At 42.9% G+C, this 25,095-nt stretch overlaps 2 protein-coding genes and 1 long non-coding RNA gene across 5 annotated transcripts; 2 read left to right on the plus strand and 1 right to left on the minus strand.

Moving 5' to 3' along the window:
• The first annotated feature begins 1,226 nt into the window (after positions 1-1,226).
• LOC310831056 (UPF0488 protein C8orf33 homolog) lies at positions 1,227-12,450 on the plus strand. Of its 3 annotated transcripts, none has more exons than XM_083711135.1 (9): positions 1,227-1,678; positions 3,068-3,128; positions 3,691-3,781; positions 4,465-4,602; positions 5,575-6,093; positions 6,774-6,910; positions 7,942-8,029; positions 9,787-9,933; positions 10,636-12,450. In XM_083711135.1, exons 2-9 carry the CDS (start codon positions 3,120-3,122, stop codon positions 10,848-10,850), a joined length of 1,344 nt encoding a protein of 447 aa, XP_083567261.1. In that variant the 5' UTR covers positions 1,227-1,678; positions 3,068-3,119; the 3' UTR covers positions 10,851-12,450. The 3 variants fall into 3 exon arrangements, with proteins under 3 accessions (XP_083567261.1, XP_083567262.1, XP_083567263.1); XM_083711136.1 differs by having other exon boundaries at positions 1,241-1,839; XM_083711137.1 differs by having other exon boundaries at positions 1,241-1,712.
• Positions 12,451-13,719: 1,269 nt separating this feature from the next.
• Positions 13,720-23,248, plus strand: LOC310831068 (uncharacterized protein). Its single transcript, XM_083711162.1, has 3 exons — positions 13,720-14,747; positions 18,140-18,177; positions 22,321-23,248. Exons 1-2 carry the CDS (start codon positions 14,412-14,414, stop codon positions 18,143-18,145), a joined length of 342 nt encoding a protein of 113 aa, XP_083567288.1. The 5' UTR covers positions 13,720-14,411; the 3' UTR covers positions 18,146-18,177; positions 22,321-23,248.
• LOC310831073 lies at positions 23,096-23,940 on the minus strand. The gene is made up of 2 exons (XR_014557749.1): positions 23,873-23,940; positions 23,096-23,659 (listed from the first exon to the last, which is right to left on the minus strand). It is a non-coding gene; the product is annotated as an uncharacterized lncRNA (long non-coding RNA).
• Between the last annotated feature and the right edge of the window lie 1,155 nt (positions 23,941-25,095).

Here is a 25,095-nt window from a genome sequence, read left to right on the forward strand (position 1 = left end):
TTCAAGTTACAGATAGGTAGCCGTGTTGGTCTGCCATAGTCAAAACAAAATAAAAAAATTCCTTCCAGTAGCACCTTAAAGACCAACTAAGTTGTTCTAGGTATGAGCTTTCGTGTGCATGCACACTTCTTCAGATACACTGAAACAGAAGTCCTGAAGAAGTATGCATGCACACGAAAGCTCACACCTAGATCAACTTAGTTGATCTTTAAGGTGCTACTGGAAGGAATTTTTTTATTTTGTTTTGACATCTGGTAGTTCAGTTTAGGTACTAAATATCCTGTCTAACACTTTGGATCACTGCTTCCAATATGTCATCCCACTTGTTTTCATTTGCTCTCTTCTGCCACTTTTGTTCTAAAAAAAGAACACACACACACGCCACATCCAAATATAATAAAACCCATTTTAATGGGGATGCATCTTGAGTCTGACACAATTTTCCAGGTCCCAAGATAGAGCTAGTTTGGTGTTTTTTGTGTGTGAGTTTTTAAATAAACCCTGCAGAACTCTCTCTGCAAAACAATAAATGCTAATTGCTTGCCAATTTTCTGCCCCTACCCTAACTGAACTGTGGTTACACTGATTCTTAGTTATTTAATTACAGAAAGTGTGAAAGTACTTTAAAAAAAAAAAAGGAAAAGGAAAAACAGAAAAGCCTCTAGTGGTGTGTGTAATGAGGGGAGGTTCAGCTTGTGATCCTTGGTGTGGGAACAGGAGTGTTAGAAATGTGTAAGAGTGTTCCTGTTTTCATTTTCTATAAAATGCTAATGGATATGTTGCAACCACCATGCAGTCCCTTGATCAGTACTGTATTTTAAAAACGCTACGAGTGGATTATTTTTTTCTCTCTCTCTCTGGAATTTTACAAGTCAATATCAGAAGTCAAAGACACAAAACTGAAAAGAAAAACAAAACAGTGTATTCAATGAATATAGGAAAATGTTGCATCATAAACAAGCATCTTTAGATAAGGCATAGAGGGCAAAATAATTATTATAATGAGAAAGGTCCAGCTGTTAGTCATGGCCATAACCGACTGTTTTCAGAACGAGAGAGGCCTTTTTATTAACACCAGTTAACAGTTCTGCGTTGAATAAAAGGATATCAATCGTTAAGAAGATCGAAATACAGTAATTCGTTCAGTGACTGCGCTTTTCTGTTTTTCCCGGCAGAGGGCACTTGCGGTTAATAAATGTCCCCGTGGAGATTATTATCATCGCCTCTTCCACATTTTTTTTAAGAGAGGTTAGGATTGCAATCCTATAACACTTCAACCCTGGGAAGAAACCCCATTGGACTCAATCGGAATTACTCTTGAGTAGAAATGATTGAGTAAATTAAGCTGTTGACATTGAGTAAAAAAAAAAAGAATAATGAACCCAAATGTGGGGGTTAAAAACACCTCCTTAAAGTGTGGTATACTTTGTGGACGATTCCTGAGCAAGAGATTTGCAGCAATCGAAAGCTACCGCTTCAGTTTCAAAGGGAGTTGCATAGCCGGAACGACTTAACGGCGGAACTGAAAGCAGAGAATGTTAGGTGACGGGGAAGAGGTTCGGCCTCGGACATGGTCCGCCTCGCTTATTTGCATGGCAGAGCTTGAGCAGCCAATTAAGGAGTGAAGAGCTGCAGGAATATCCACATAACAACTTGAAAGAGAGTCCAGTTTGCTCAGGTTTGTGAAGCTGGCACAGGAAGGGGGGCATTTGGTGAGCGAGAAAGATCTTAAAATAGATGATCTTAAAATAGATGGGAGACCTAGTGGTAGAACTCTAGGTTCCTTGCCATGGAGTGACCAGGAATTTGCTAACCATTTAACAAGAGCAACAACAAATAGTAAGGTTTTCTGGCGGTGGGGTGTGTGTGTCGTCCTAATTAAGCTGCTGAAACGACTAAAGCGAGGGTGTGTTTGTGCGTGAAAGGGCTGTGAGCTCAGTGCTTGTGGGGAAAACAATTTATTGGGCTGAGCATGTGCCCAGAGGCACCTTCTTCCTTTATTCTAAGTGTATGTCAGTGCACACACACCCCTCCAAAGGAGCAACATTTAGCATTCATGCAGGGTTCTTGGTGCTTCACTAAGAACCCTGAAACTGGTTTTATGGTTCCCATTTTGTAGATTGAAGACTGAGGCTGAGAGATAGGGACTTGCCTAAGGCCACCTGCCTAGCAAGGACTCTCACTTAGGCCCAGTCAGAATGTTTGTGAATTAGCCCAGCATAGTCTCTACCCTGACTTATAGCTGCTCTCTAGGGTCTCTAAGTAGAGAAGGTCTTTCCAACAGCCTGCTACCTGGGCTAGGTGGACAAATAAAAAGGTAAAGGGACCCCTGACCATTAGGTCCAGTTGTGACCGACTCTGGGGTTGCGGCGCTCATCTCACTTTATTGGCTGAGGGAGCCAGCGTACAGCTTCCGGGTCATGTGGCCAGCATGACTAAGCCGCTTCTGGCGAACCAGAGCAGCACACGGAAATGCCGTTTACCTTCCCGCTGGAGCGGTACCTATTTATCTACTTGCACTTTGACGTGCTTTCGAACTGCTAGGTTGGCAGGAGCAGGGACTGAACAAAGGGAGCTCACCCCGTCACGGGGATTCAAACCACCTACCTTCTGATCGGCAAGTCCTAGGCTCTGTGGTTTAACCCACAGTGCCACCCCCACCCCCCCGTCCCTAGGTTGCACGGAAAGCATATTTACTCACATGTCAGTCCCATTGTATTCAGTGTCATAGGAGCATGGGAATCTGCTTTCTACTGAATCAGACTATCATTCCATCTAGGTCAATACTGCCTGCACTGCTTGGCAGTGGCTCTCCAGGATTTCAGATTAGAGTCTTTCTCAGCCCTACTTGGAGATTCTTGGGATTGAACCTAGGACATTCTGTATGCAGAGCAGATGCCCTGCCACTGAGCTGCAGCCCCTTCCCCAGCCTAGGGTTGCAACCATACACACATATTTTTCGAGGAGTAAGTCCCCTTGAACTCAATCCCCTTGAGTAAATATGTATAGGATTGCACTGTAAATTGCTAATGTTCTGGAATGTTGATCTGTAATTTTGTGCTTCTAGGTGAATGATGATGTAAGGACTTGTACACAAGCCTGGATTGCCAACTATCCTAATGGAAGAGGTAAGGAGTGTGTGGGCCTTTCTCTGTTTGCTGGGTCCTTTGCTCCTGTACACCTATAAAAGCTACAAACGGAGGAATTTTAGCAAGTACAGCAAGTCATGTCACAGTGCTGCAAGGTGTTTTATAACTGTATCTTCACATCCGAAACAATTAAAATACAGAGACCAGCCCTCCAGTTTCAGATGACATTTTTTCTTACATTTCTGGACTTCGGACATGTCTATGTCTAGAGAGAGATCTGGTTCACAAGTCGCACTAAATTGCAATTTTAAACAAACGGGTTTAATACAGTGGTTGTGTATGTATGAATAAGTAAGCTTAAGAAAGAAATCCCACATTCCCCCAAATCGTGCTTTACTGTGGTGGAAGAGAGGAGGCACAGTCACCAAATATTATAGAGTTTCCCACTGAAAAATTGCCTGGGTTCCATCCAATTCTGGTACTAACAGAGGAATACATTAGGAACATCTGGGTTTCTCAGTATGTAGAAAGAGAGGGAGGGACACCCCCCCTTTTAAGTAGCAGTCCTTATGCCATCTCTGCTATCTTTCCATTGATCCAGGCTCCCAAACCAACATACCAGGAGGAACTGGAATGGTGCATCTCTCAACTGGAGACTGGCCTCCTGCATCTCAACCCAACTCCAAAGCAAGGTGTGTTGTCTCAAGGTCACTGGCTTAACCCTAAACCAGTAGGATCAGCCACAAAACAGTGTGGTGTGGAGTGCTGCTGTTAGGCTGCTAGCCTGCTCCATTTGAGCTCAGCTTTTGTTGTTGGAAAAAGCGAATACAAATATTAAATCAAATTACTATGTCACAGTCTCTCACCAGCCACTCCATTGCGCTGCCAGCCACCATTCCATGCCCACTGAGCTTGCTTAGGTCTCATTGGCTTGTTCCCTGCCCCTACCCTTAGGGTTTTTTCTGTATTTGTTTTGTTTTGTTTTTATGTACTGTACTGAAAATCTTAGGGTTTCCCCAAGCCTGCTTATACCATCCCTCTTGAGCCATTCAGATTTCAGACACCTTGTGCCATTTTGATGACATCGGCAATAGCACACATGACTTGAACTTCAAAGATATATTGATAACCACCCAGCATCTCTGTAGTGCAATGTTTCTTCTCTTTTCCTTTCCCTTTTTTAAAAAAATGAAGTGATTGCATGTTAAACAGCATGTGTAGAGAGGGGAGAAGTACTACAGAGTTACCTGGCTGCGAGCTTGTAGGGGCTACTGAGATTACCTGTGGGTTGTCAGATACTTTTGTAAGAGCATCAAGTTAAAAGCAGAGTTATCATTGTGAGCTGTTTGTCTTTTCTTCCACTTCTTGTGAGCAGTAGAGGAGACACGGCGCATCCTTGGGGTGCTGCGGTCGAGCAAGTCTCCTCTTGGGAAAAAGCGTCAGGTGATGCATCATGTCTTTGGGGACTACCGGCTCAAGATGGCAGAGGAGAGGCAGAGGGCAGCAAAAGCAGGTGAGGTGGAAAGCTGTGCTGTCAAGCATCACTCAGCAATGCTGCTTCCTCCAAGTTGGGAACCTTTATCAGTCCGAGGGCCACAATTTTAAATACAAAACTATAAATTGTGTGTCTTTGCTTCTCAATTTGTGTTGTGTTATTTTATGCACTGTGACTTGCTGTTATTTTTATTGATTACAGTTTAGAACGTATTTATTGTAATTGTTAAGGGTGAATTTCTGTTTAATTATTATTTGCTGATATTAAATTTTATTGTGTACTATATTCTAATGGATTATTGAATATTACTTTATTTTATATAAGTTGCTTATTTTAAAGTTATTTTTGTATTGGATCATATTGTTATAAGGTGTGTGATCTTCTTATTTATTTATTTTATTATTACAGTTTTATTTATTGAATTTATATACCGACCTATACCCGGAGGTTCTTCAGTTTGTAAACTGCCTTGTGTGTAGTAATATAGAAAGGTGATATACAAATTAAAAATGAAATGAAGTGAAATTCCTTCTGGGCAACCTTTCGGGGGCCCATGCCAGTGGTGGGTGGGTGGGGTCAGAGGAAAAAGTAGGGGGGGCAACAAATATAAATTACCTTTAAGTAGTACTAATGTCACACTCAGAAATCCCTCTCTATCCTATGCCCAAGCAAGCAAGAGGCTTATCAGAGTTCAAGGACGCAGCCCAGCCAGGCAAAAACACTGGAGGGTATGAAGCAAGGCCAATGAGAGCTGTAGTTTTGACAAGATTTCAAACATCGTTAATCTCACACCCTTGCCTGTAAGGCTGGAACAGCTTGTTGCTGCTGTTGCCAAAAGACTCAGGCTGCATGTTGCTGCCATCAGCAAATACAGACCATCATCTAGTTGTGTCTCATCTTCTCGTCAGATGTGGCCAGAAGTGCAAGCAAATGACCAATTCCCTAGAAAAGCCAGAGAAAACACTAACCCTTCTGTTCCTTCTCCTGTAGCTGTGAAGCCCGAGAACACTGTGCAGATACAGCTGGGAGATACCCTCAGTTCAAGCAGCGTGGCGTACAGGAAGCAAGCTAACCACCCTTCTGCAACACCAGCATCATGGTTTGCACCGTCAGACAACAGCTTTCAGTTTGACTTTGTTATTTCCAAGGGAACCTCAGAAGAAATTGGTGGAACTGCAAGAGAAGCACATGAGGTGGATGACTCTGGAGAGCAGTCCACTGGTAGCAGTCTCTCTGGGACACTGGATGTTGGAACAGGGAAGCCTGAGTTTGCTTTCAACTTTGTCATACCAGACGTTCCCCCTCTTCCATCTGCTGCTGCAGATCCAGACTCTGAAGCTGTGGTAGAAGCAGCCAGAGAGGTAGACTCCACATCCCAAAATGCCACAGAGACCATGCAAGAGAGTGCGACTTTTTCAAAACCCAATAAATCAGCTGCGAAGGGCAATGGAGGGAGAAGAGATGAAGGCACCATGCAAGAGGTTTCTAAATCAGAGGCTGCTCAAGCAGGTATGGAGACTGTAACTGCAAGTTTTAATTAGGTTTCTGAAATAGATGTATGCCTGCTCGCCTACAGTGAGTAGAGAATTGGTCCCAGGCGATGCTCCTTTTAACAAATGTTCTTACATTTATAAGACCTTCTATTTCCATTGCTCAGGGTAATATGGAACTTATTGAATTGTTGCAGTAAGAATCTCATTGCAGTAAAGGGCCCTTTTTTCTCTGCCTGTGGGAACCTTTCCTATAAGACTTATGTATACAGTTACATAGGGACGCGGGTGGTGCTGTGGGTTAAACCACAGCGCCTAGGACTTGCCGATCAGAAGGTCGGTGGTCGAATCCCCGCGACGGGGTGAGCTCCCGTTATTCAGTCCCTGCTCCTGCCAACCTAGCAGTTCGAAAGCACGTCAAAGTGCAAGTAGATAAATAGGTACCGCTCTGGCAGGAAGGTAAACGGTGTTTCCGTGCGCTGCTCTGGTTTGCCAGAAGCGGCTTAGTCATGCTGGCCACATGACCCAGAAGCTGTACGCCGGCTCCCTCGGCCAATAAAGCAAGATGAGCGCCGCAACCCCAGAGTCGGCCACGACTGGACCTAATGGTCAGGGGTCCCTTTACCTTTATACAGTTACATTGGTTTGATTGATTTAAAAGACAGGTGAACAAATAATAATTATTCATTTTTTCCCTAGGAACAAAGGTGGGTGGATCTTCCAATAGGAAAAAGAAAAAGAAACAACCACCTTTAAAAGGAATGCATGGTGGCAATGTAAATGGAGATCACAGACCTTGTGGAGAAGGTAGACTTGACCAAACTGACATGTGTCAGGTATGTGAACACCTTGTGGTCAGAAGGAATGTGGCTAAATCTTTGTATAAATATTTCCAAAATTCTGCCACCCGTAGCTCCAGTTGACAGCATGGTAGTCATTTATTTTATTTATGTATTGTTACTTAAGGGGTAACCCAGTCAGATGGGCAGGGAATAATAATAACAACAGCAGCAGCAGCAGCAATAATAGTAATTATTATTATTATTATTATTATTATTATTATTTCTCTACTCTTCAACTGAAAAAGAAACCTAGAGTGACTTTTAATAGCAGTAATAAGATAGTCCCCGTCCTCAGCTGTATAATCTGAAAGACATAAAACAAAAAGAAAAGGAATAGGGAGGGTGGAGGAAAAACACAAACTCAGAAAGTTCTTACAAATGTTCTTCCTTTCAGGGAGAGGGGGAAGCGAGCACTTATGTGTAGGTGAATTTTCAAGCTTTATCCTGGTGGCAGCAACATTTTAAGGGCAGAATGTCACCCTGTTTAGAATTGAGATCTCAGAAGGGTAATCCTTTGTTAAATCCCCCATTAGAAACATATTTATCATCACACCAGTTTGAATGGGGAGAGAGGGTCAAGTTGCCACCATTGCTGAGAGAAAAAATGGGAGAAACATCCTGTGCTTAAGAGCCATTTGACAGTGGAGCAGGCTGCCTCGAGAGGTGGTGGGTCCTCCTTAGCTGGGTGCATTTAAGCAGAGACTGGGCAGCCGCCTTTCAGAGTTGCTGTAGTTGCATCCCATACTGCAGTTCCTGCTTTGAGCAAAGGGTTGGGCTGATGATCTCTAAGGTCATTTTAATTTCTAAAAATAATAATAATAATCTTGTGGTTGCCTTTTAAAATGTCCTGCCTGGAAACCAAACGTCTCTCCGCTCCTCCCTTTTTGTACTCCTTGAAAGAGGAATCCATTGCCTCTCCAATTGAAACCTAGAGGGAAGCCAGTTGCAAGGGAGGTACTTGCCCAGCTAGTCTTAATTGATTCTCCCTTTTATCCTATGTCCCACCCCCAATTTTATTGCAACAGTCAGATGAACAGATGAAGAGGGAGGTGGACTGGTGCATTGAGCAGCTGGAGCTTGGCCTGAAGACTCGGAAATCAACTCCCAAGCAGGGTGAGTCCACTTGCTGGGGAAGACTGAGTTGGGGGGACTAAAGAGAGTCTCTCTCCCATGTGGACCCCCTCCCCCACCCCCAGGGAGGAAGTCCTTGTTCTGCTACGTTCATTTATTTTGGTCTGCAAATGTGTGTGTGTGTTGTTGTTTTTAGTGCTTTAATTCTGTTTTATGATTTGTTGGCTGCTCTGAGAGCTTTTAAAAGGGACACGGGTGGTGCTGTGGTCTAAACCACAGAGCCTAGGGCTTTCCAATCGGAAGGTCGGCAGTTCGAATCCCCGCAATGGGGTGAGCTCCCGTTTTTCGGTCCCAACTCCTGCCCACCTAGCAGTTCAAAAGCACGTCAAGTGCAAGTAGATAAATAGGTACCGCTCTGGCGGGAAGGTTTCCATGCGCTGCTCTAGTTCGCCAGAAGCGGCTTAGTCATGCTGGCCACATGACCCGGAATCTGTCTGCGGACAAATGCCGGCTCCCTCGGCCTATAGTGCGAGATGAACGCGCAACCCCAGAGTCGTCCGTGTCTGGACCTAACAGTCAGGGGTCCCTTTACCTTTACCTGAGAGCTTTTGCTGATGAGTGTTGAGCACATTTCATAATCCTATATACTAATTGCCTGAGTATGCCTATGGGAAGCCCTGGTTTGAGGCTTCCCATGGGCATCTGGTGGGTCACTGTGAGCAGAGGATACTGGACTACATTGGCCACTGACCTGAACCTGCAGGGCTCTTTTTATGTTCTTATGTTTGTGTGGATTCTTATGTGTAAAAAATGACGTCATCCAGGTACATGAGGGAGGTGCCAACAGTCTTGGGGGAACAGAAAAATAAAAAATATTTAGCAGAGAAAAAGAGCCCAACAAAGACTGAGCATGCTCAGAATACCAATTGGTTGATGGGTGGATGAGGTGAAAAACCAGGGGCGGGGGGAGAGAGAGAGAGAGAGAGAGAGAGAGAGAGAGAGAGAGAGATGGAACGGAGTACAGTCGTACCTTGATTTATGAACTTAATCCGTTCTGGAAGTCCATTCTTAGACCAAAACTGTTCTTAAACTGAGGCGTGCTTTCCCTAATGAGGCTTCCCACCGCCAGTGCCCTTCCACCATTTGGCTTCCGTTCTTAGACTGAGGTAAAGTTCGCAAACCGGGACACTACTTCAGGTTTTGTGGAGTTTGTAAACCAAATAGTTCATAAACAGGGCTGTTCTTAAACCGAGGTACAGTGATACCTTGGGTTACAGACGCTTCATGTTACAGAGTGACACTTCAGGTTGCAGACTCGGCTAACCCAGAAACAGTACCTCAGGTTAAGAACTTTGCTTCAGGATGAGAACAGAAATCATGTGGCGGCAGTGGGAGGCCCCATTAGCTAAAGTGGTATCTCAGGTTAAGAACAGTTTCAGGTTAAGAATGGACCTCTGGAACGAATTAAGTTCTTAACCCGAGGTACCACTGTACCTCTGTAGCTTAGAAGAGGGTGTGGCCGGCTCACCAGCACCCTAAGCTAGAACAGTCCATCATCATAGAATCATAGAGCTGGAAGGGACCACAAGGAACGTGTAGTCCAACTCCCTGCACTGCAGGAATCTCACCCATAAACCTGAGATTAAAGGTTTCATGCTCTACCGACTGTGCTATCTCCCACCCCCCGCAGTCCACACTGTAACATTTTGTGACAGGGCCCCTTCTTGTGATGAGAATGAAAACCACAAAAAATAAGAGAAGTAGTAAGTAGTAATAAAAATGTAATTTCTTTGGGTCAGTGGATGAGGCACTCCGGGCCATCAAGACTCTGCGCAGCGAGAAGGCGGTGCTGGCAAAGAAGCGCCAGTTGATGCGCGCCCTATTTGGCGATTACAGGAAAAAAATTGCAGAGGAAAAACAGAAGCAGCTGAAGCTCATGCAAGCAGGTAAGGAAGTGGAGCATGGCTGAGAATTTGGGGACAGAGTTTTGAGCCACAGCAATAGCATATTAGGGGCTTTTTCTGACTGGGGCTAATATTGGGGGTGGTAGGCAGAATACAACTGCACAGAGCAGTCTCCAGCTTTCAGTCTTTGCATGTCTGCTTGGAATTCAGTGGGGCTTAAGCCCAGGTAAGTGAGTAAAGGATTGACAAGAGATTGCACATAACTGCTGAACCCTTGCCTAGATGCCGATGCTGTAAATTCTGTCACACCCAAAGGAGTTGTGTGCCTAAGTTTCAGTTGTTCTTGCTGCAACCAAGTTGTAGCTGGTGCTTGGGAACATAGGAAGCTGCTTTAAGCTGGTCGGTCTTTCTCAGTATTGTCTACACCAGAAATAGCCAATGTCGTGCTCTCCAGGTGCTGTTGGACTGCAACTCCCACCAGCCACAGCCAATGTGGTCAATTGTCTGCCTTAAGCAGACAAAAGCAGAGTTATTTCCGTTCCCTTTTTCTAGGGAGAAGGAGCATTTGGAGGGCTGTGTAAAAGGTAGCAGGTTCCCCAAACGTGATCAGTTACTTTCAGCTCGATCTCACCTTTTAAAAGATGCCTGTGCAAGCAAAAATGTTCAGGATGAGAAAGTAGACAGACTCACTGAGATGTGTGATGCAATTAAGAGATTTTAACAGTGGTTTTTTCTATCTCCAAGCGTCGAAAGCAGCTTGTATTGCAGAAGTGACTGAAGATGCTTGCAGGAAGAGCAGCCGGGTTTTCAGGAAGTCCGCAGTCATGGCCAGGAGAGACCAGAGATCTGCAGGATCCTTTATTCCATCTTCTACGCAGACAGCTTCTACTGGGGCAGCTGAGACGTGCTCTTTTGCACTCACATCTTCCCAAGAGGAATTCTGCTTCAATTTTTTCTAAGGAAGCCTGTTGAATACTTTAAACAGGTTTCTTTCACCTGAGTGTTGGAAACTTGGGCAAAGTTTACGTTTTGAAAAACCAAAGAAACAAGCAAGCCAAAAACTTACTTGCAGAAAGGTTGCAAAAAATGGAATCAGGTATGTTGTTGAGTAGCCTGAAAAGCCTAATGGAAGTGCCTTAGGGGGAGGAGAAAGAGGGGTCTGGTGTAATCTGTGCAGGCCCCCATGAAACATGTGGTAGCTTAATAAAACATTGCAGACACATGCCTTGCCCCCAAGGATTCTGGGAGTTGTACAATTCCTAGCATTCTGAACAAACTACATCTCCCAGGATTCTTTGGGGGAAGCCATGTGCTTACAATCTACTTTAAATGTATGGCATGCATGCAGCCAGAGTGGGTGTCTTTTTCTTTTTAAATCTTGGTGGAAATCTAGTAAAATAGCAGGTATAATTTACAGGTGGCAGGAAAGAGGTAATCAGCAAGGGAGCAAAAGAATGCCTAGCCAAAGATGGACTGTAAAAATACAACAGTATCTATGCCATCAGAATTACTTTACAGCTTGTAATTAAACCACTTTGAGGTTTTTGGGTTATTTTTTCAATCGAGTGATATATAAATTTTATGAAATAAAATAATTGAATCCTCCATTATTTACATTTAGAGTTTGTGTGGGAGAGAGGTCACATGCACAGCCCTTCATTCAAACCACATTTAAAGCATATTGCTTCCCCCAAAGAATCCTGGGAACTGTAGTTTACCCCTCACAAAGCCACATTTTCCAGCATTCTTCATAAACTACAGTAACCAGGATTCTTTGGGGGAAGCCGTGTGCTTTAAATGTGTGCTGTTGGTGTGACCCCCCTATTCAAAACTCTGTACAGCACAGATAAGTTTCCACTGGATCCTAGTACAATGCAGTTAATCGCTAAACTCATATATTTTACAGTGACTAACAATACATTCATTTTTATAGCAGATCATTTGGGAGATAGAAGCATTTTTTTTATAAAATTAATATCAGTTTCCTTAGTTACTGTAGTGAATGCGATTGCCAGCTGACCATGGACAATAGCCTGCCTTGTTCTTTTGGCTTCAAGAGCAGCTGAAACTTCAGAAATCAGCACAACAAAGTAGATTTTCACGGCATTACCATTATTACCTGCTGATTCCTGCATATCCATCTGATATGAAAAGGCATCACTGCTGGCAATTGTTAATTCTCACACATACGCAAATGCATATCTGCAAAGCCCTGAACCTGTGCAGCTGCTCAGATCGGTCACTTGGCACTGAATAGCTGATATTGAAATAATTGCCTGATGAAATTTGCCAAACATTGTGGGTACAGTCCAAGCCTAGATGGCTGCCTTGTTGGGAGATCAGGCATTTCCCATGGTGACATCAGCTGTTGACCGTAACATGAGATATCATGAGAGGCTTCCTCACACCTATGCAACGCAAATTGCCTTCTTGTGTGAATATGTCAAGTAAAAAAGAAAGAAAGCCAATCTCTTTTGCACCTAGGCAAGAACAGGAGCAAATGATCTAGTGAACAGATGGATGCCTTAAATCAGAAACAAAATAAATGGATTTCCAGATCTTGCCTGTCTCTTTTATCTTTCTTTTTTTCTTCATTATTCTTGTGAAATTTGTTTTCATTTCAGGCATTCAAGTTTTATTTATTTAAAACGGGTTGTATCTAATAGGCTCAGAGTAGGCGTATTGAAATTAATGGATCTAAGTCACGTCTGTTATTTTCCGTGGGTCTACACTGGGTAGGACTAGCATCTTGTGGAAGCAGATTCCATAATTTAAACTTTAAACTATGCACTATGTAGGAAAAGTAATTTCTTTTGTCTATCCTAGTCTTCCAACATTCAGCTTCATTTGATGTCCCTGAGTTCTACTGTTATGAGAGATTTGATCCGTATTACGATCAAATCCTGGAGATTTCCATTTAGATGGAGACATTCAGATACGAATGGGCTATGTCTACTTCTGCCAACAATGTCTACTACTACCACCCGGGACAGGCAAGGCCACCACTTGCTTCTCCATTCATAAGGAGACACTGTCTTAAGAACAAGCCATTTAAAAAATGCTGAAATGCTGAGGGGTGTAAGAGGTGCCTAGGTAGTCCAAATTTTCCATTCCTCTTAACATTGGCATTTTCATCTGTAACAAAATAACTCCTGGCAGGGATGATGCCACACAATTCCAGCTTCGCTCAGACCTTGCCTGGAAGATATATGAAGAAAACAGGATCATTAGCCAAGGCTTCTCCATTCACATTTTGGCTCACCATTTCCACTATTGGCCCTTTGGCCCAACTTCCCTGTAAGGAAATGGAATTATATTCACGATCCCTATTCTGGGATTGGTTAAAGGTTGGGGTGGGGCTGGTGAGTGTTGATTGGTCCCTTGTCTATGATAGTTAGGTGGTGGATCTGAAAGGAAGGCAAGGATGTAATGAGAGTTTGGAAAGGGCAATCTTGTCTTCAGTAGCCGTGCAGAGCAAAGCTTCGGAAGAGGACTAGCTCCTAACTCCTAGGACCATCAAATATTCTTCCAGACTGCCTGCTCGAGAGAGAGAGAAATTCACCCCTTTACGTTCCGTAACTATCGGTGCTATTTACAAACTGAGGGAAGGGGAATCTACAAATAATTCTTACTTTAACATTTATATATATATATATATATATGCTTTCGTAGATTTTCACGGGTACAGGAATGCAGGTTTTGGTGTCCTCGGGTGTCTTCCCGTGTAAAAGTCGCCTAGACACCCCAACTTTTACACGGGAAGACACCCGAGGACACCAAAACCTGCATATATATATATATATATATATATATATATGTATGTATATTTAAAAAGACATTTTGGAGCAAGCACATTGAGTGCTGGTTTTTGTCTCTTGATTTAAAAGTAGTGCAAAAAGAACAAAGGCATTTTTGATGTGATCCTTTAATTATTAGGAGATAACCTGAGTTGAGTGAAAAGTTTTTTTCTACTTTAACCTTAACACATAACATGAGCTCATTTTAAAATTGTTGCATTACAAAACTCCCAACGACAATGAAATGTTCAGTAAATTACAAGGACAGTATTCAAAATCACTAACGTTTTTCTGCAGCAAAAGTGACTGAGTTTTGAAAGAAGATATAGAGAAGTGACTTTGGCAAATTAACGAACTGTGAGAAAACTGGTTTTATGATACGAAGCATCTTTAATTCTGAAACTAAGCCTCTGTTCAGAAACAAAGTAATTGTTATATTTCACCTGTGCTCAAAATAATAGCTTTGCTCCTGCTATCAACTGCTCCTGAAGAACATTTAGCATGAAGGAAATGTTTTTTTAAGAGTTCTAAGTTAAATGTTCAAGAATACTAATTTCCCGGCTGGGTTTTAGTGCTTCTCGCTGAAATAAGTGCTTTGGTTTGTCTGGACCCTGAAAACGGTACCATTTGAAGTATGTAAAACATCTGCCATACCCAGCACTAGTTTAGGTCTACCGTGGCAATATCTAAAGTATCTACTGCTCCTGGTACCCGATAACTGAGATGGATGAAGTCTGGGTTGTCTTTTTGTGTATGGTTCTGTTTGCCATCGTTGTCATTTTGATGAAGCAGAAGCCAGATGATGAAATCAGGAAAGAGACAGAGACACCAAGCGCCTCTGCTTCAACCTCCTCCTACTCTAGCAGTTCTGGAAGTCGTATGGAATGCACTGAGGAGGAGATGGAAGCATCCCTGAAGCGACTAGCCAGCATCTTGTTCCATGCTGATGCACAGAGGAAGGAACCCCATCACGAGCACAACACCTCTGCCCATCAGAAAGACCCAGCAGGAAAGGAGCTAGGAGAATCCCAGCCTCAGCTGAGTCAGAGGAGAATTCAGGTACTGTACAAAGGCCCAGAAATTATGTTGAGATGTGCCCCAACAATATGAAGCCTTTGGCTGTGGCCTGGATACATAGGGTACAGTGGTACCTCGGGTTAAGAACTTAATTCATTCTGGAGGTCTGTTCTTAACCTGAAACTGTTCTTAACCTGAAGACCACTTTAGCTAATGGGGCCTCCTTCTGCCGCTGCGCCGCCGCTGCACGATTTCTGTTCTCATCCTGAAGCAAAGTTCTTAACCCGAGGTACTATTTCTGGGTTAGTGGAGTCTGTAACCTGAAGCATATGTAACCTGAAGCGTATGTAACACGAGGTACCACTGTATAGCACTGGGCTGTATGGAATCAACACCCCTAGTATCAGTTTCAGCACAACCAAGGAATTCAACCCTTAGGGCCCTTAGGGCGTGGTGGGTGATCACAGGATCAATTGACACAGATCAGTTACCTCTTAAACCTGGTTTAACTACACCAGAAATGTTGTTAGCCTGACTAACACACAACAGCCCTGTGAGGTAGGTTGGGCTGAGAGACAGTGATTGGCCTCAAGTCACCCAATAGGCTTCATGGCTGAGTGAACCACGAACCACTCTACCACATTGACATTTATACTTACTCTTACGCTGCATTTAGTTTACATTTGAAATAAATCATATTGTGACTTGGTGGGCTAGATTGATTTAAATCCTGGCTTACACTATCAAGGGGGGGAGGGAAGGCTGATTTAAATCATTGATTTATACAGATTGGTTAGTTTTCATATTGATAATGTTCTTCATATATTTCCTTCATATATTTCTTCATATATTTCCTGCACAAAGGTGCAGTTCCAAAACCAATAAATAAAGTAGGATGTAGATATTCTTATTGGAGGGATGATCAATTAACACAGACAGAAAAGCCTCCTTTAACTGAAATATCTGGTAGAGGCCACTGACTGATTTGGTTTAGAGAGTAACCGAGCTGTTTACAATAAAGCTGTTTAATATTAACCAAGTTATTATTTAATATAAATTCCCTGTTCAAAAAACAACTCCAATTAAAAAAATTACATTAAAAACATTTAAAAATTACAAAAAAAATTGATTTTCGTCCACCCCATGACTTGGCAGCATTAGAAACATAAGTTTGCATTTCTGTGTCTACTTAATTTGCTGAGTGAGCTTTTCAAGTCCAGTTTTAGCTCCAGTAAATGGTTTCGGGTGCCAAGCTATGTCTCAGAACAAAAATATGATATAGCCCACATGATATAGCCCTCATCTTCCTCAGCATGATGCCCTCTAAATCCTTTGAACTACAATTCCCATCAACCTCAGCCAGCACAGCTGTGCTCCCCACCACTTCCAGTAGCTTGGTCAACACAAGAGTTTCTTCAGGATAGGGACAGTTTTTCTCAACCCCCAATAACAAGCGCCTGATGAAATGTTCCTCTGTGTGTCTAACTGCCCTGTGATCTTCAGATGAAAGGCGGTATGTACTTTTAACAACTAATAATAATAACAACTAAATGCATCCTGTTTTTACTTTCACTCTGGTCACTCCAGGAGTGTATTTCAAGCTGACATTTAAGAGCTTCAGATGGCAAAAACTTTCAACAAATTCAGTGGCGATAAATCTGATCAAATAAATGTCAGGTTCATTTAAGAATACTGAACATATATGGATAAAATTACATAGAAAGTGGTCTATGTACTGAATTAGACCATTGGTCCATCTAGTTTATTATTGCTGACACTGACTGGCAGCAGCTCATGCAGGCAGACGACTTTCCCAGCTGGAGATGCTGAAACATAGCCATCCTTTGAAATTCACACTTATCCCACTCATTTCCATGTTATTTGCAAATGGATTTTATTTGGATGCAAATATGTAACACAAAGTAAGCACTAAACTTGCACTATATTCCGCTGTATTTCTGGAAGTGGCATTTGCATCATGTGAAAGCTCAAATTATAATGGAAAAATTAACAGGCAAATGTCGTGAAAAAGGAATAAACTGCTGTGTGAATGCAGCCTTAGACTACAACCTCTTTCCTCCAACTTTTCCTCTCCCACTCTGCAATATGGGGCTAATAATTCTGGTCATCCTTTCTGGGTTGTTTCCATAATTCCTAAGCCCCTAAGAATTCACTTTGGACACACTGGCGCCCAATATAAATGTATGTTTAATCTAGAGTTTTTAAGAGTGTTCTTTTTAGGATTTCTTCTCTCTCTTATTTGAAGGAAAGGCACAGCAAGGAATCAGAATGCTGAAACTCATTTATTTTAGCAAAATGCCTTATTTCTTGTTGAGTATGCCCCAGCAGATATCTGCGCTCTTTCTGCTTAATTTGGGTGGAGTCCCCTGGACTTTTTCCATGCTTCTATTTGTGCATCTTGTTTTGCAAGCTTGTGTCTATTTTCTTTCCCGTAAAGTCTTACAGTGTTTTCCATGCCTAATGATTACCTCATCTGTCAGATGATACATCCTTGCGGGGGGGGGGGGGGAATGTTTGCAGAGATGGGATCCTTTGCCCAAGAATTACAGGAACGAGAAGTCAATGTTTCCCCTCAATTTCTAGGCTTCAGCTGTGAGGGGCCGTTGCTTACATAGCCCATTGCACAAGAGAAACATTTGCAGAAGTAAAAACAAAAAAATTATGGGATGAATCACTGTGATCACTGACTGAATATTCATTGAGTGCACAGATATTGGGGGGGAGGGGGAGAACCCTGCAAATTTGCGTGGGGTTGGATGAATGGATTGGAATGTGCTGGAAAAGGGCAAAACTCGCTGACTGGGATTTTTATGTTTGTTTTATTCAGCATTTTACACACACAATGTCTCAAAGTGAGTTGCAACACTATATAAAATGCAAGATGCTTAGACTCCGTTAAATCCAGGTGAGTCTGCAAAGAAAACCTATTGAGTTCTCAATTTTCCCAGGGTCTTTGAAAGGTGCAGTTCACGCCCTGCAGCATTGAATTACAGTTAACCTTTCGCAGGAACGCTGGACTACCCTGTTGCGATCGGATATGATATTTGGCATGGCGCTTTATAAATACTTTTTGAGCCTTGAATCAAAATAGGTCAAGCTAATTCTGTTGCTATGCATCTGGCACCTGAGAAACATTTTGAAAATGTGGCTTACCACCTGCCTGTGGTCTCCCTGTCTTTTTAGTATCTCGCATGGTTTTGACATCACCCACTGCATGGTGAACGTAACCACAATGAGGCAGTGGCTAAGTACATCCAGCCTCTGCCTGAAGCAAGATGAGCGCCGGCAGCCCATAGTCAAGTCTGACTGGACTTCACCATCCAGGGGTCCTTTACCTTTACCATATATGCATGCACATACAGCCCACTATCCTAGGGTAGTGCAAAATAACCTGCTCTTGTTTTCCTTTGCAGGTCTGAAATGACTGGTGAATTTTAGACAGCAGCATATGGTGAGCATGTTCTGACTTTCATTTGGGGCTGCTGGGGTCCTTCAACTGACCTGTTCATTGAGCATCCAACCTGATTTGCTTGTGGGGCATCTTTCCATTTGAATCATTTTTAGTGCATTTCCCCATCACTTTCCTAGCAGCAAAAAATATTTCCCGCTCCACAAAGTGGGTTTGTTGCACTAGGATGACAAAGCACTTTAATTGCGCAAACCTTAATTTCTGGTATACCTTTGACTTCTCCTTGTGAAATAGTGGAGTCTAGAGGCACCAACTCTTGTGTGTGCAAAATATATACTATGGAACCTCTTGGAAGCATCTCTGCTATTGCCTTTCACTACTTCCCTTCCAACAAACATTGAGGGAGGTGCCAACACAACAGCCATCAAGGATTTGAACGTCTTACCGTGAAAAGCAAGTAGGGGGGGAAACAGCACATCATAAAATATGAACTCCTTAAGTCAGTGACACACACATATATCTTTTATAAGCCCTCCTCTGCTCAACTTGCTGTGTTGCTTACACTGCGGTCAACTGAACGCAACCAACAAAGTTCAGGACCCCCCCCCCCCCGCGATATCTCGCATTATCAATAAAAATAAACAAATGCATAAGCAAAGGACCTACCCATGTGATTCAGACACAAACCCCTACACTAACAGTAGGCAACAGAACGAAAGAACAATATCTCCATCTCTCTCTCCCACCCTCCCCCAACTGCAAGAAGCCTATGACAAAAGTGTCTCTCACTAAATGTAAACAAACTGAAAAAGACCAAGAATTGAAAGTTGAGACAATAGATGTACCTTTCCTTGTTTATCTCTTTTGTTGCACAAAAAAGCCTTTAATAAAAAAATATTTTTTTTAAATACTTGGGATGTGGCTCTTATGGATACAGCTTTACACTCAACCATAAACTGAGTTGGTTCTAAGCATGAAAGGATCAGTAACGTATGGTTCTCTCAGTTTCTGATTTTGTCAGACTTGAATTTGTTGGTTCAAGGAAAAAATAGGGATATAGAAAGGAGACTTCCTGGATGCAAAGATCCAGGTTTGGGACAAGTACTGTTTGGTGAGAGAACCCCAGCAGAGATATAAAATCACAAAATATGCAGCAAATGTGGAAATATAGGCTATTAGACCTTTAAAATATGCCCTTCTGGATTCCAAAACTTCCTTGTTCTCCTAGCATAGAAAAGACCACATGTTTGGTAAGTTAAAAATGGTTTACTTAAAACTCTCCAAAGGTCAGATTCATATGCTTTTCCATACATCAGTCAGAAAAGTTGCACAAGCAGTAAAACTTTGCTTAGTTGCAAAATGGTGAAAATTCCAAAATTAGTGGTATAGGAACTCAATAGGGACAGCTTAGCCTCTTCACATGCTGAGTTCATAGAGTAGACTGGGAGAGGAACAAAGACTTTATTATCTAGTCCAGGCATAGGCAAACTCCGGTCCTCCAGATGTTTTGAGACTATAATTCCCATTATCCTTGACCACTGGTCCTGTTAGCTAGGGATGATGGGAATTGTAGTTCTAAAACATCTGGAGGGCCAGAGTTTTCCTATGCCTGATCTAGTCCCTTCCAAGGTGAGCTAAGCCTGGCAGGACACCTTACTTTATGGTCTTAACCCCTTCATGTATTAAGTATAAATTTGCATGTTGACTATATCAGGCTGGTTATCCCATAGAATTCAGTTCTCCACATTTTGCAGTAATTTGTGTTAAAAAAAATTTTAATCCTCATGAAAATTCACCAGCATATTAGTGTGAAATTATCTTAATAAACACATTTTATATGCAGTTTTGACAATGCATGTGATTCCTCCCCTTCCCCTTATCATTATGCCAGGCTGCATAGACCAACTTTTTAGAAACATGATTACATATTGGCTGATAGTTTTGAGGCCACTGATGTGTCTCAGATTTGGACACAACAACATGGGAGACCCAGCTCCCCACCTAGAAAGATACTTTGCCTCTTCTACCCGCCCCCATCTTTTTTTCTTTTTCTTTCCTGATGCAGCCCTAGGAAATGCTCTTCCAATAGAGATTCAGCAGGTGTCTTCCATATTCACGTTTAAATATTTGCTTAAAGGTTTTATTTGACACCAGGCTTATGCAGACAATTAAGCTAAACACCTTCTGCCACTGTTAGTTGGTTATCTTTTTTTCCTGTTTTACTGGTTTTTATTGTTTATGAAAGATTGCTGTAAATTGCTTTGGTTTTTTTTTTAAAAATGAAATTGTGGTATACAAATATATTTATGAATAAGCTGAAACAAGCCCAAATCAAGTCCTTGGGGGTGCGTGCGTCACCTCTCTGCTTCTGTCTTTTGGGGGAACCTTAGAAGGTTTCACTTCTGTTTTTGTTAAGCCCCATGGGGAATTGTGGTGAGTTAAAAAAGCTAACTTTAGAAAACATTGATTAAAGTTGGTTTAATGTGCAACCACAGTTTGTAGGTCCAGACAACATGGGAAAAGCTTCCTGAATCTTTCTCTGGTGCGGCACAGGAAGAAGGAAGGAGGGAATACAGGAGGCTAGGTCTACCTAGTTGTCATTCCAGCTTGTGCACATCACACTAAACTATGGTTTGTGTGCAACTACAGCCATTGTGGGAGACAAGGGAGATCTTGTAGAGTGGTAAAGAACATGGCCGGCATGCAGGTCTTAGGTGCAGTACTAAAGGAACTATCGTGGTAGAGAAAAGATCCCTGCCAAAGACCCTAGACACCCCAAGCCAGAATATATTTGGAGCTAATTGAGACCCAACTGGGCAAGCATGTACATTCTGTATGCCCAGTTCTGGCTTATAGGAGGAGAGAAGGGAGCCTTTTCCAGTTGTTGTTATCACAGGAGCAAAATGCCTTAATTACAAAGCATCTGCTGGGACATCACTCTATTAAATGCCTGCTTAAAAGCAGGTCATGAGGGAGTCAGACCCAGCTAGTGGAGACTGGCTTATTAAGATGAACAGAGCACTGCCTCACTGGGCTCAGTCTGCCTTCAGGCAGCCCCCACCTAGAAGTGACACTAGCTGTCCCGTTCTTAATTGGACTGCCACTAACAACTGGCCAATCAGGGCCTTGCTTTTCAGGTGATCCAAGTGATCCTCTAAGGAAATAGGTGTTTGTGTTGTTTATAAAAGTGTTTCTATATTTCCATATCGTATCACACCAAGGCAATGTACCATGTTACAACGTAAAACACAATTTATTGTTATTTATTTTTAATGCAGAATTGTTAAGGTGACTGGCTAATCAATAATAAAAACAAAACAGCTGCAAAGGTCTGCCAGCATATAAAAGTCCTCAGGAGACTCCTGGGAGTCAAAAGCGAGGGTGCCCAATGAGTCTCTGTTGGAAGAGTGTTCCACAGCTCAGGTCCTGCTTGTGGGCCACTGTGAGAACAGGATGGTGGACTCCTGTTGAGCCATTGGCCTGATTCAGTAGGATCTGCTTATCATCTTATAGGACCACTGTTACTAAATGTCTGGCTCCTGGTTGAGGCCAGTTAGCCTCTGGAACACAGGGGACAATACTCCCCTGGATAATTTCAGCAACTTTAAGGTATCCTGGGCACAGGTTGTTCAGGGCTTTGTATATCAACAGAAGAACCTTGAACGGGTTCCAGTAGCATATGGGCAGGTGGTCCATGTAACATAACCGACACTTCGTTTGATCAAACTTATACTCGTTGATATCTAACCCTTGAGGGCAACATCGCTGACACTTTGTTTGATTAAACTTACCTTTGTTGATATCTACAGGAGCCTGACTAAAGGAACTTTAAAGACTGAATCTTCCTTTTGGACACAATTTGAATGAGTTTTCTGTTTGTGGCTTCTGTAGTAGATCTTGTACATAGCTCTCTCAATTTTTGGATTATTAATATAAGATTTAGAATGTAGAATGGTTTGGTAGCGTTTTGTGTGCCGCTTATGTGCTGCTTACTTTATACTGGTCTATTACAAGAATTGGCAGCATAGGTTCATTTCTTCGGTACATGTATTTCAGCAGTGGTGCTGTGTGCTGCTGTCCATCTGTCCCCATCAGCAATTTAGCTGCTACGTTCTGCTCCAGCTGCAGCTTTGTGTCCTCCATTCCTCTCCCTCCTGACTCAATGTTCTCCTTGTTTCTCAACAGGTTCGGTTCCCACTGTGCGCTGGTAGACGCCTGAAGCAAATCTCACACACCTTCTCCAGAAGGAAGAGGCTTTCAAAGAAAGGAAAACAACAGGATGTTTCTTTGCTCTTCCCACTTCCTCTAACAGAAACTGTGATCTTGACCTGTTAGGTTATTCACTAAAGGCAAATATGCTGCTCTTGAGGCTGTTAAGTGCCCTCACTGTTCCCTGACCTTGCTGAACAAATTCCTCTTTCCCGCCTAGGTGTTTTTTATAGCTGCAGGCTTAAACTCTGTCCCACCTGTGCTCACAACAATATGGTTCCCTGGAAACCCCCTAGACATAGAGGTTCCTACTGTGTCCCTGTGACTGTCAAACTGTTACTGGAAAGTGTGTGCGAGAGAAAGAAAGAGATAGAAAAAAATAATCTTCAGAATGGGGGTGAACTTCAGGCCTGGGGATGGGAGGCAAATGCAACCGTCCTGTCCATTGGGATTCTCCAAACATTTTCTCTTCTCAGGCCTTGCCCCTCACCTGGTTGTTTTCACCTGCCTGGATATGCATCCTTGAACTCTGATGATGGCTAGAAGCAGGATGTGGAAGCATGTGTAAAAGTTTACATCTGTTGCTCCACCCATTTTTGCTTCTGGCCCTGCCTGCCAGTAGTACTCCCCCCACCCTTGCTCAGAAGGGAATACGACCCTCCGGCTGAAAAGTTTACATGTCCCTGGCTTGGAAGATGCTAACAAATAATGAATATGCTCTGTGTGTGCGTAGCTGGGTGTTTTCATTTTTCATTTTTAAATCCTCGTGTGGCATGACAAGCCCTGCAGTTCAGCAGTTTTGTACGAGGCCAGTCAGGTTCTCTGCTGTCCCCCGTGCAACCCTTTGAAACCCCCCCAGCAGCAGTTCCTTCCTGAACCAAATAAAGCTTCCGCAGTAAGCAGATAGTTGTGTTTGACTCCAAATTTTTGTACAAGCTGCTTTGGGGCCAGTTATGTTCCTATTTATCTGAGCTATCCTAGTATAAGTTACACAAAGCCTGAGCTGGAGGTATTTGTACAAGCTGGTCCAGACCATACTATCTATCAGTGTCTCTTCCTCATCCATTTAGCTCCCAGAGTTTTCTTTCTTTGTCTTGGAGTTGCTATGTTTGCTAAAATAACTCCGGTCCAGATTGCTCATCATGAGCTAACTTCCTGCTCTTACAACATGTCCGCAAGTAGCCTTTCCTCATAAGATGCTGAGATTTTTTCATACAGCTAACAGGAAGTCTCTCTTCCTCCTTGGCCGCTAGATGTTAGCGCCTTGCTATGTGTGAAGTAACAAGCGTAACCACTGAAGATGGGTTAGTTAAACCTGCTATGACCAAACCCCTAAATGTTAATTACAGGGGGCACACTAATAATTAATTTTAATTTTTTATATTTAAATCTTTGTTATATTCATATTGTCCCTTGTATTTCTGATATTTTTTTATGATCTATGATATTGTGTGTGTTGACGCTGGTCTGTGACCGTATTAATAAATTCATTCATTCATTCATTCAGTCATTCATTCATTCATTCAACCTGCTAGCTAGCAGCACATGGCATCTGAGGTAGGGGTAGGTAGAATGAATCAGTCCTCAAATCATCATAATGCTTGTCAAACAGCAGAAGCGCCACAGCTCAGTGGTAGAGAACATGTCTTCTATGCAGAAGGTTCCAGGTTCAGTCCCAGACATCCTCAGATGGCTCTGGGAAAGGCTGCCAGAAGCAGTGGAAGGTCTCTGCACTAGGTATGGAGAACCTTTGGTCCTCCAGATGTTGCTGAACCACAAATCCATCGCTGTTGGACATGCTGGCAGGGGCTGATGGGAGATGTAGTTGAGCAATGCCTGGAGGGTCAAAGGTTCCCCACACCTGCACTACATAGCCATCATGCAGGTGTTATTGGACTTTAACTTATACATTTATAAAACCTTAATATCTGTGTCAACAGTGTTCTTGACAGGCTTGAAAGCCCAGTGGGAAAGGGATTTGGGTGTAAGGTAAAGGTAAATGATCTCTGGACTATGGGGTGCAGCACTCATCTCGCTTCAGGCCAAGGGAGCTGGCATTTGTCCAAAGACCTCTTTCTGGGTTATGTGGCCAACTAAACTGCTTCTGGTGCAACAGAACACTGTGATGGAAGCCAGAGTGCATGGAAATGCTGTTTACCTTCCTGCCGCAGCGGTACCTATTTATCTACTTGCACTGGTATGCTTTCAAACGTCTAGGTTGGCAGAAGCTGGGACAGAGCAACAGGAGCTCACCCCGCCACATGAATTCGAACCTTCTGATAAGCAAGCCCAAGAGGCTCGATGATTTAGACAACCGCACCACCCTCGTCCCTTGCAGATGTGGGTGTACACATAGAGGACATTGCATGATCTGGGACAAAGCACCATTTAGGTATACCTCTGCAATAATTGCTATTAAGACTCTCTACCAGTGGTATATGCACCTGCTCCTTTTGAGCAAGATAAACAGCAATAATGCAGCCTTGTGTTGGAGGAATTGTGAGGACACTTATTCTGTTGTGGTGGGAGTGTCCTTGAGTGCATTGTTTTTGGACCAAGGTGTTTTGTGAGGCGGGTCTGATTAACAACCAAACCATTCCTTTGGACCCTAAACCTGCCCTTTTGTCACTTTTTAACTCTGATGCTTTGGACCTTTCCCAAAAATACCTTGATGGTATCATGATGGTGGCACAGCTCACCATTGCAAACTATTTGCAGCCTCTAGAAAGCGACCTTTATGAAATTCAATGG

The sequence above is a fragment of the Podarcis gaigeae genome (assembly GCF_964106915.1).
Source record: "Podarcis gaigeae genome assembly, chromosome: 14".
Lineage (NCBI taxonomy): Eukaryota > Metazoa > Chordata > Lepidosauria > Squamata > Lacertidae > Podarcis > Podarcis gaigeae.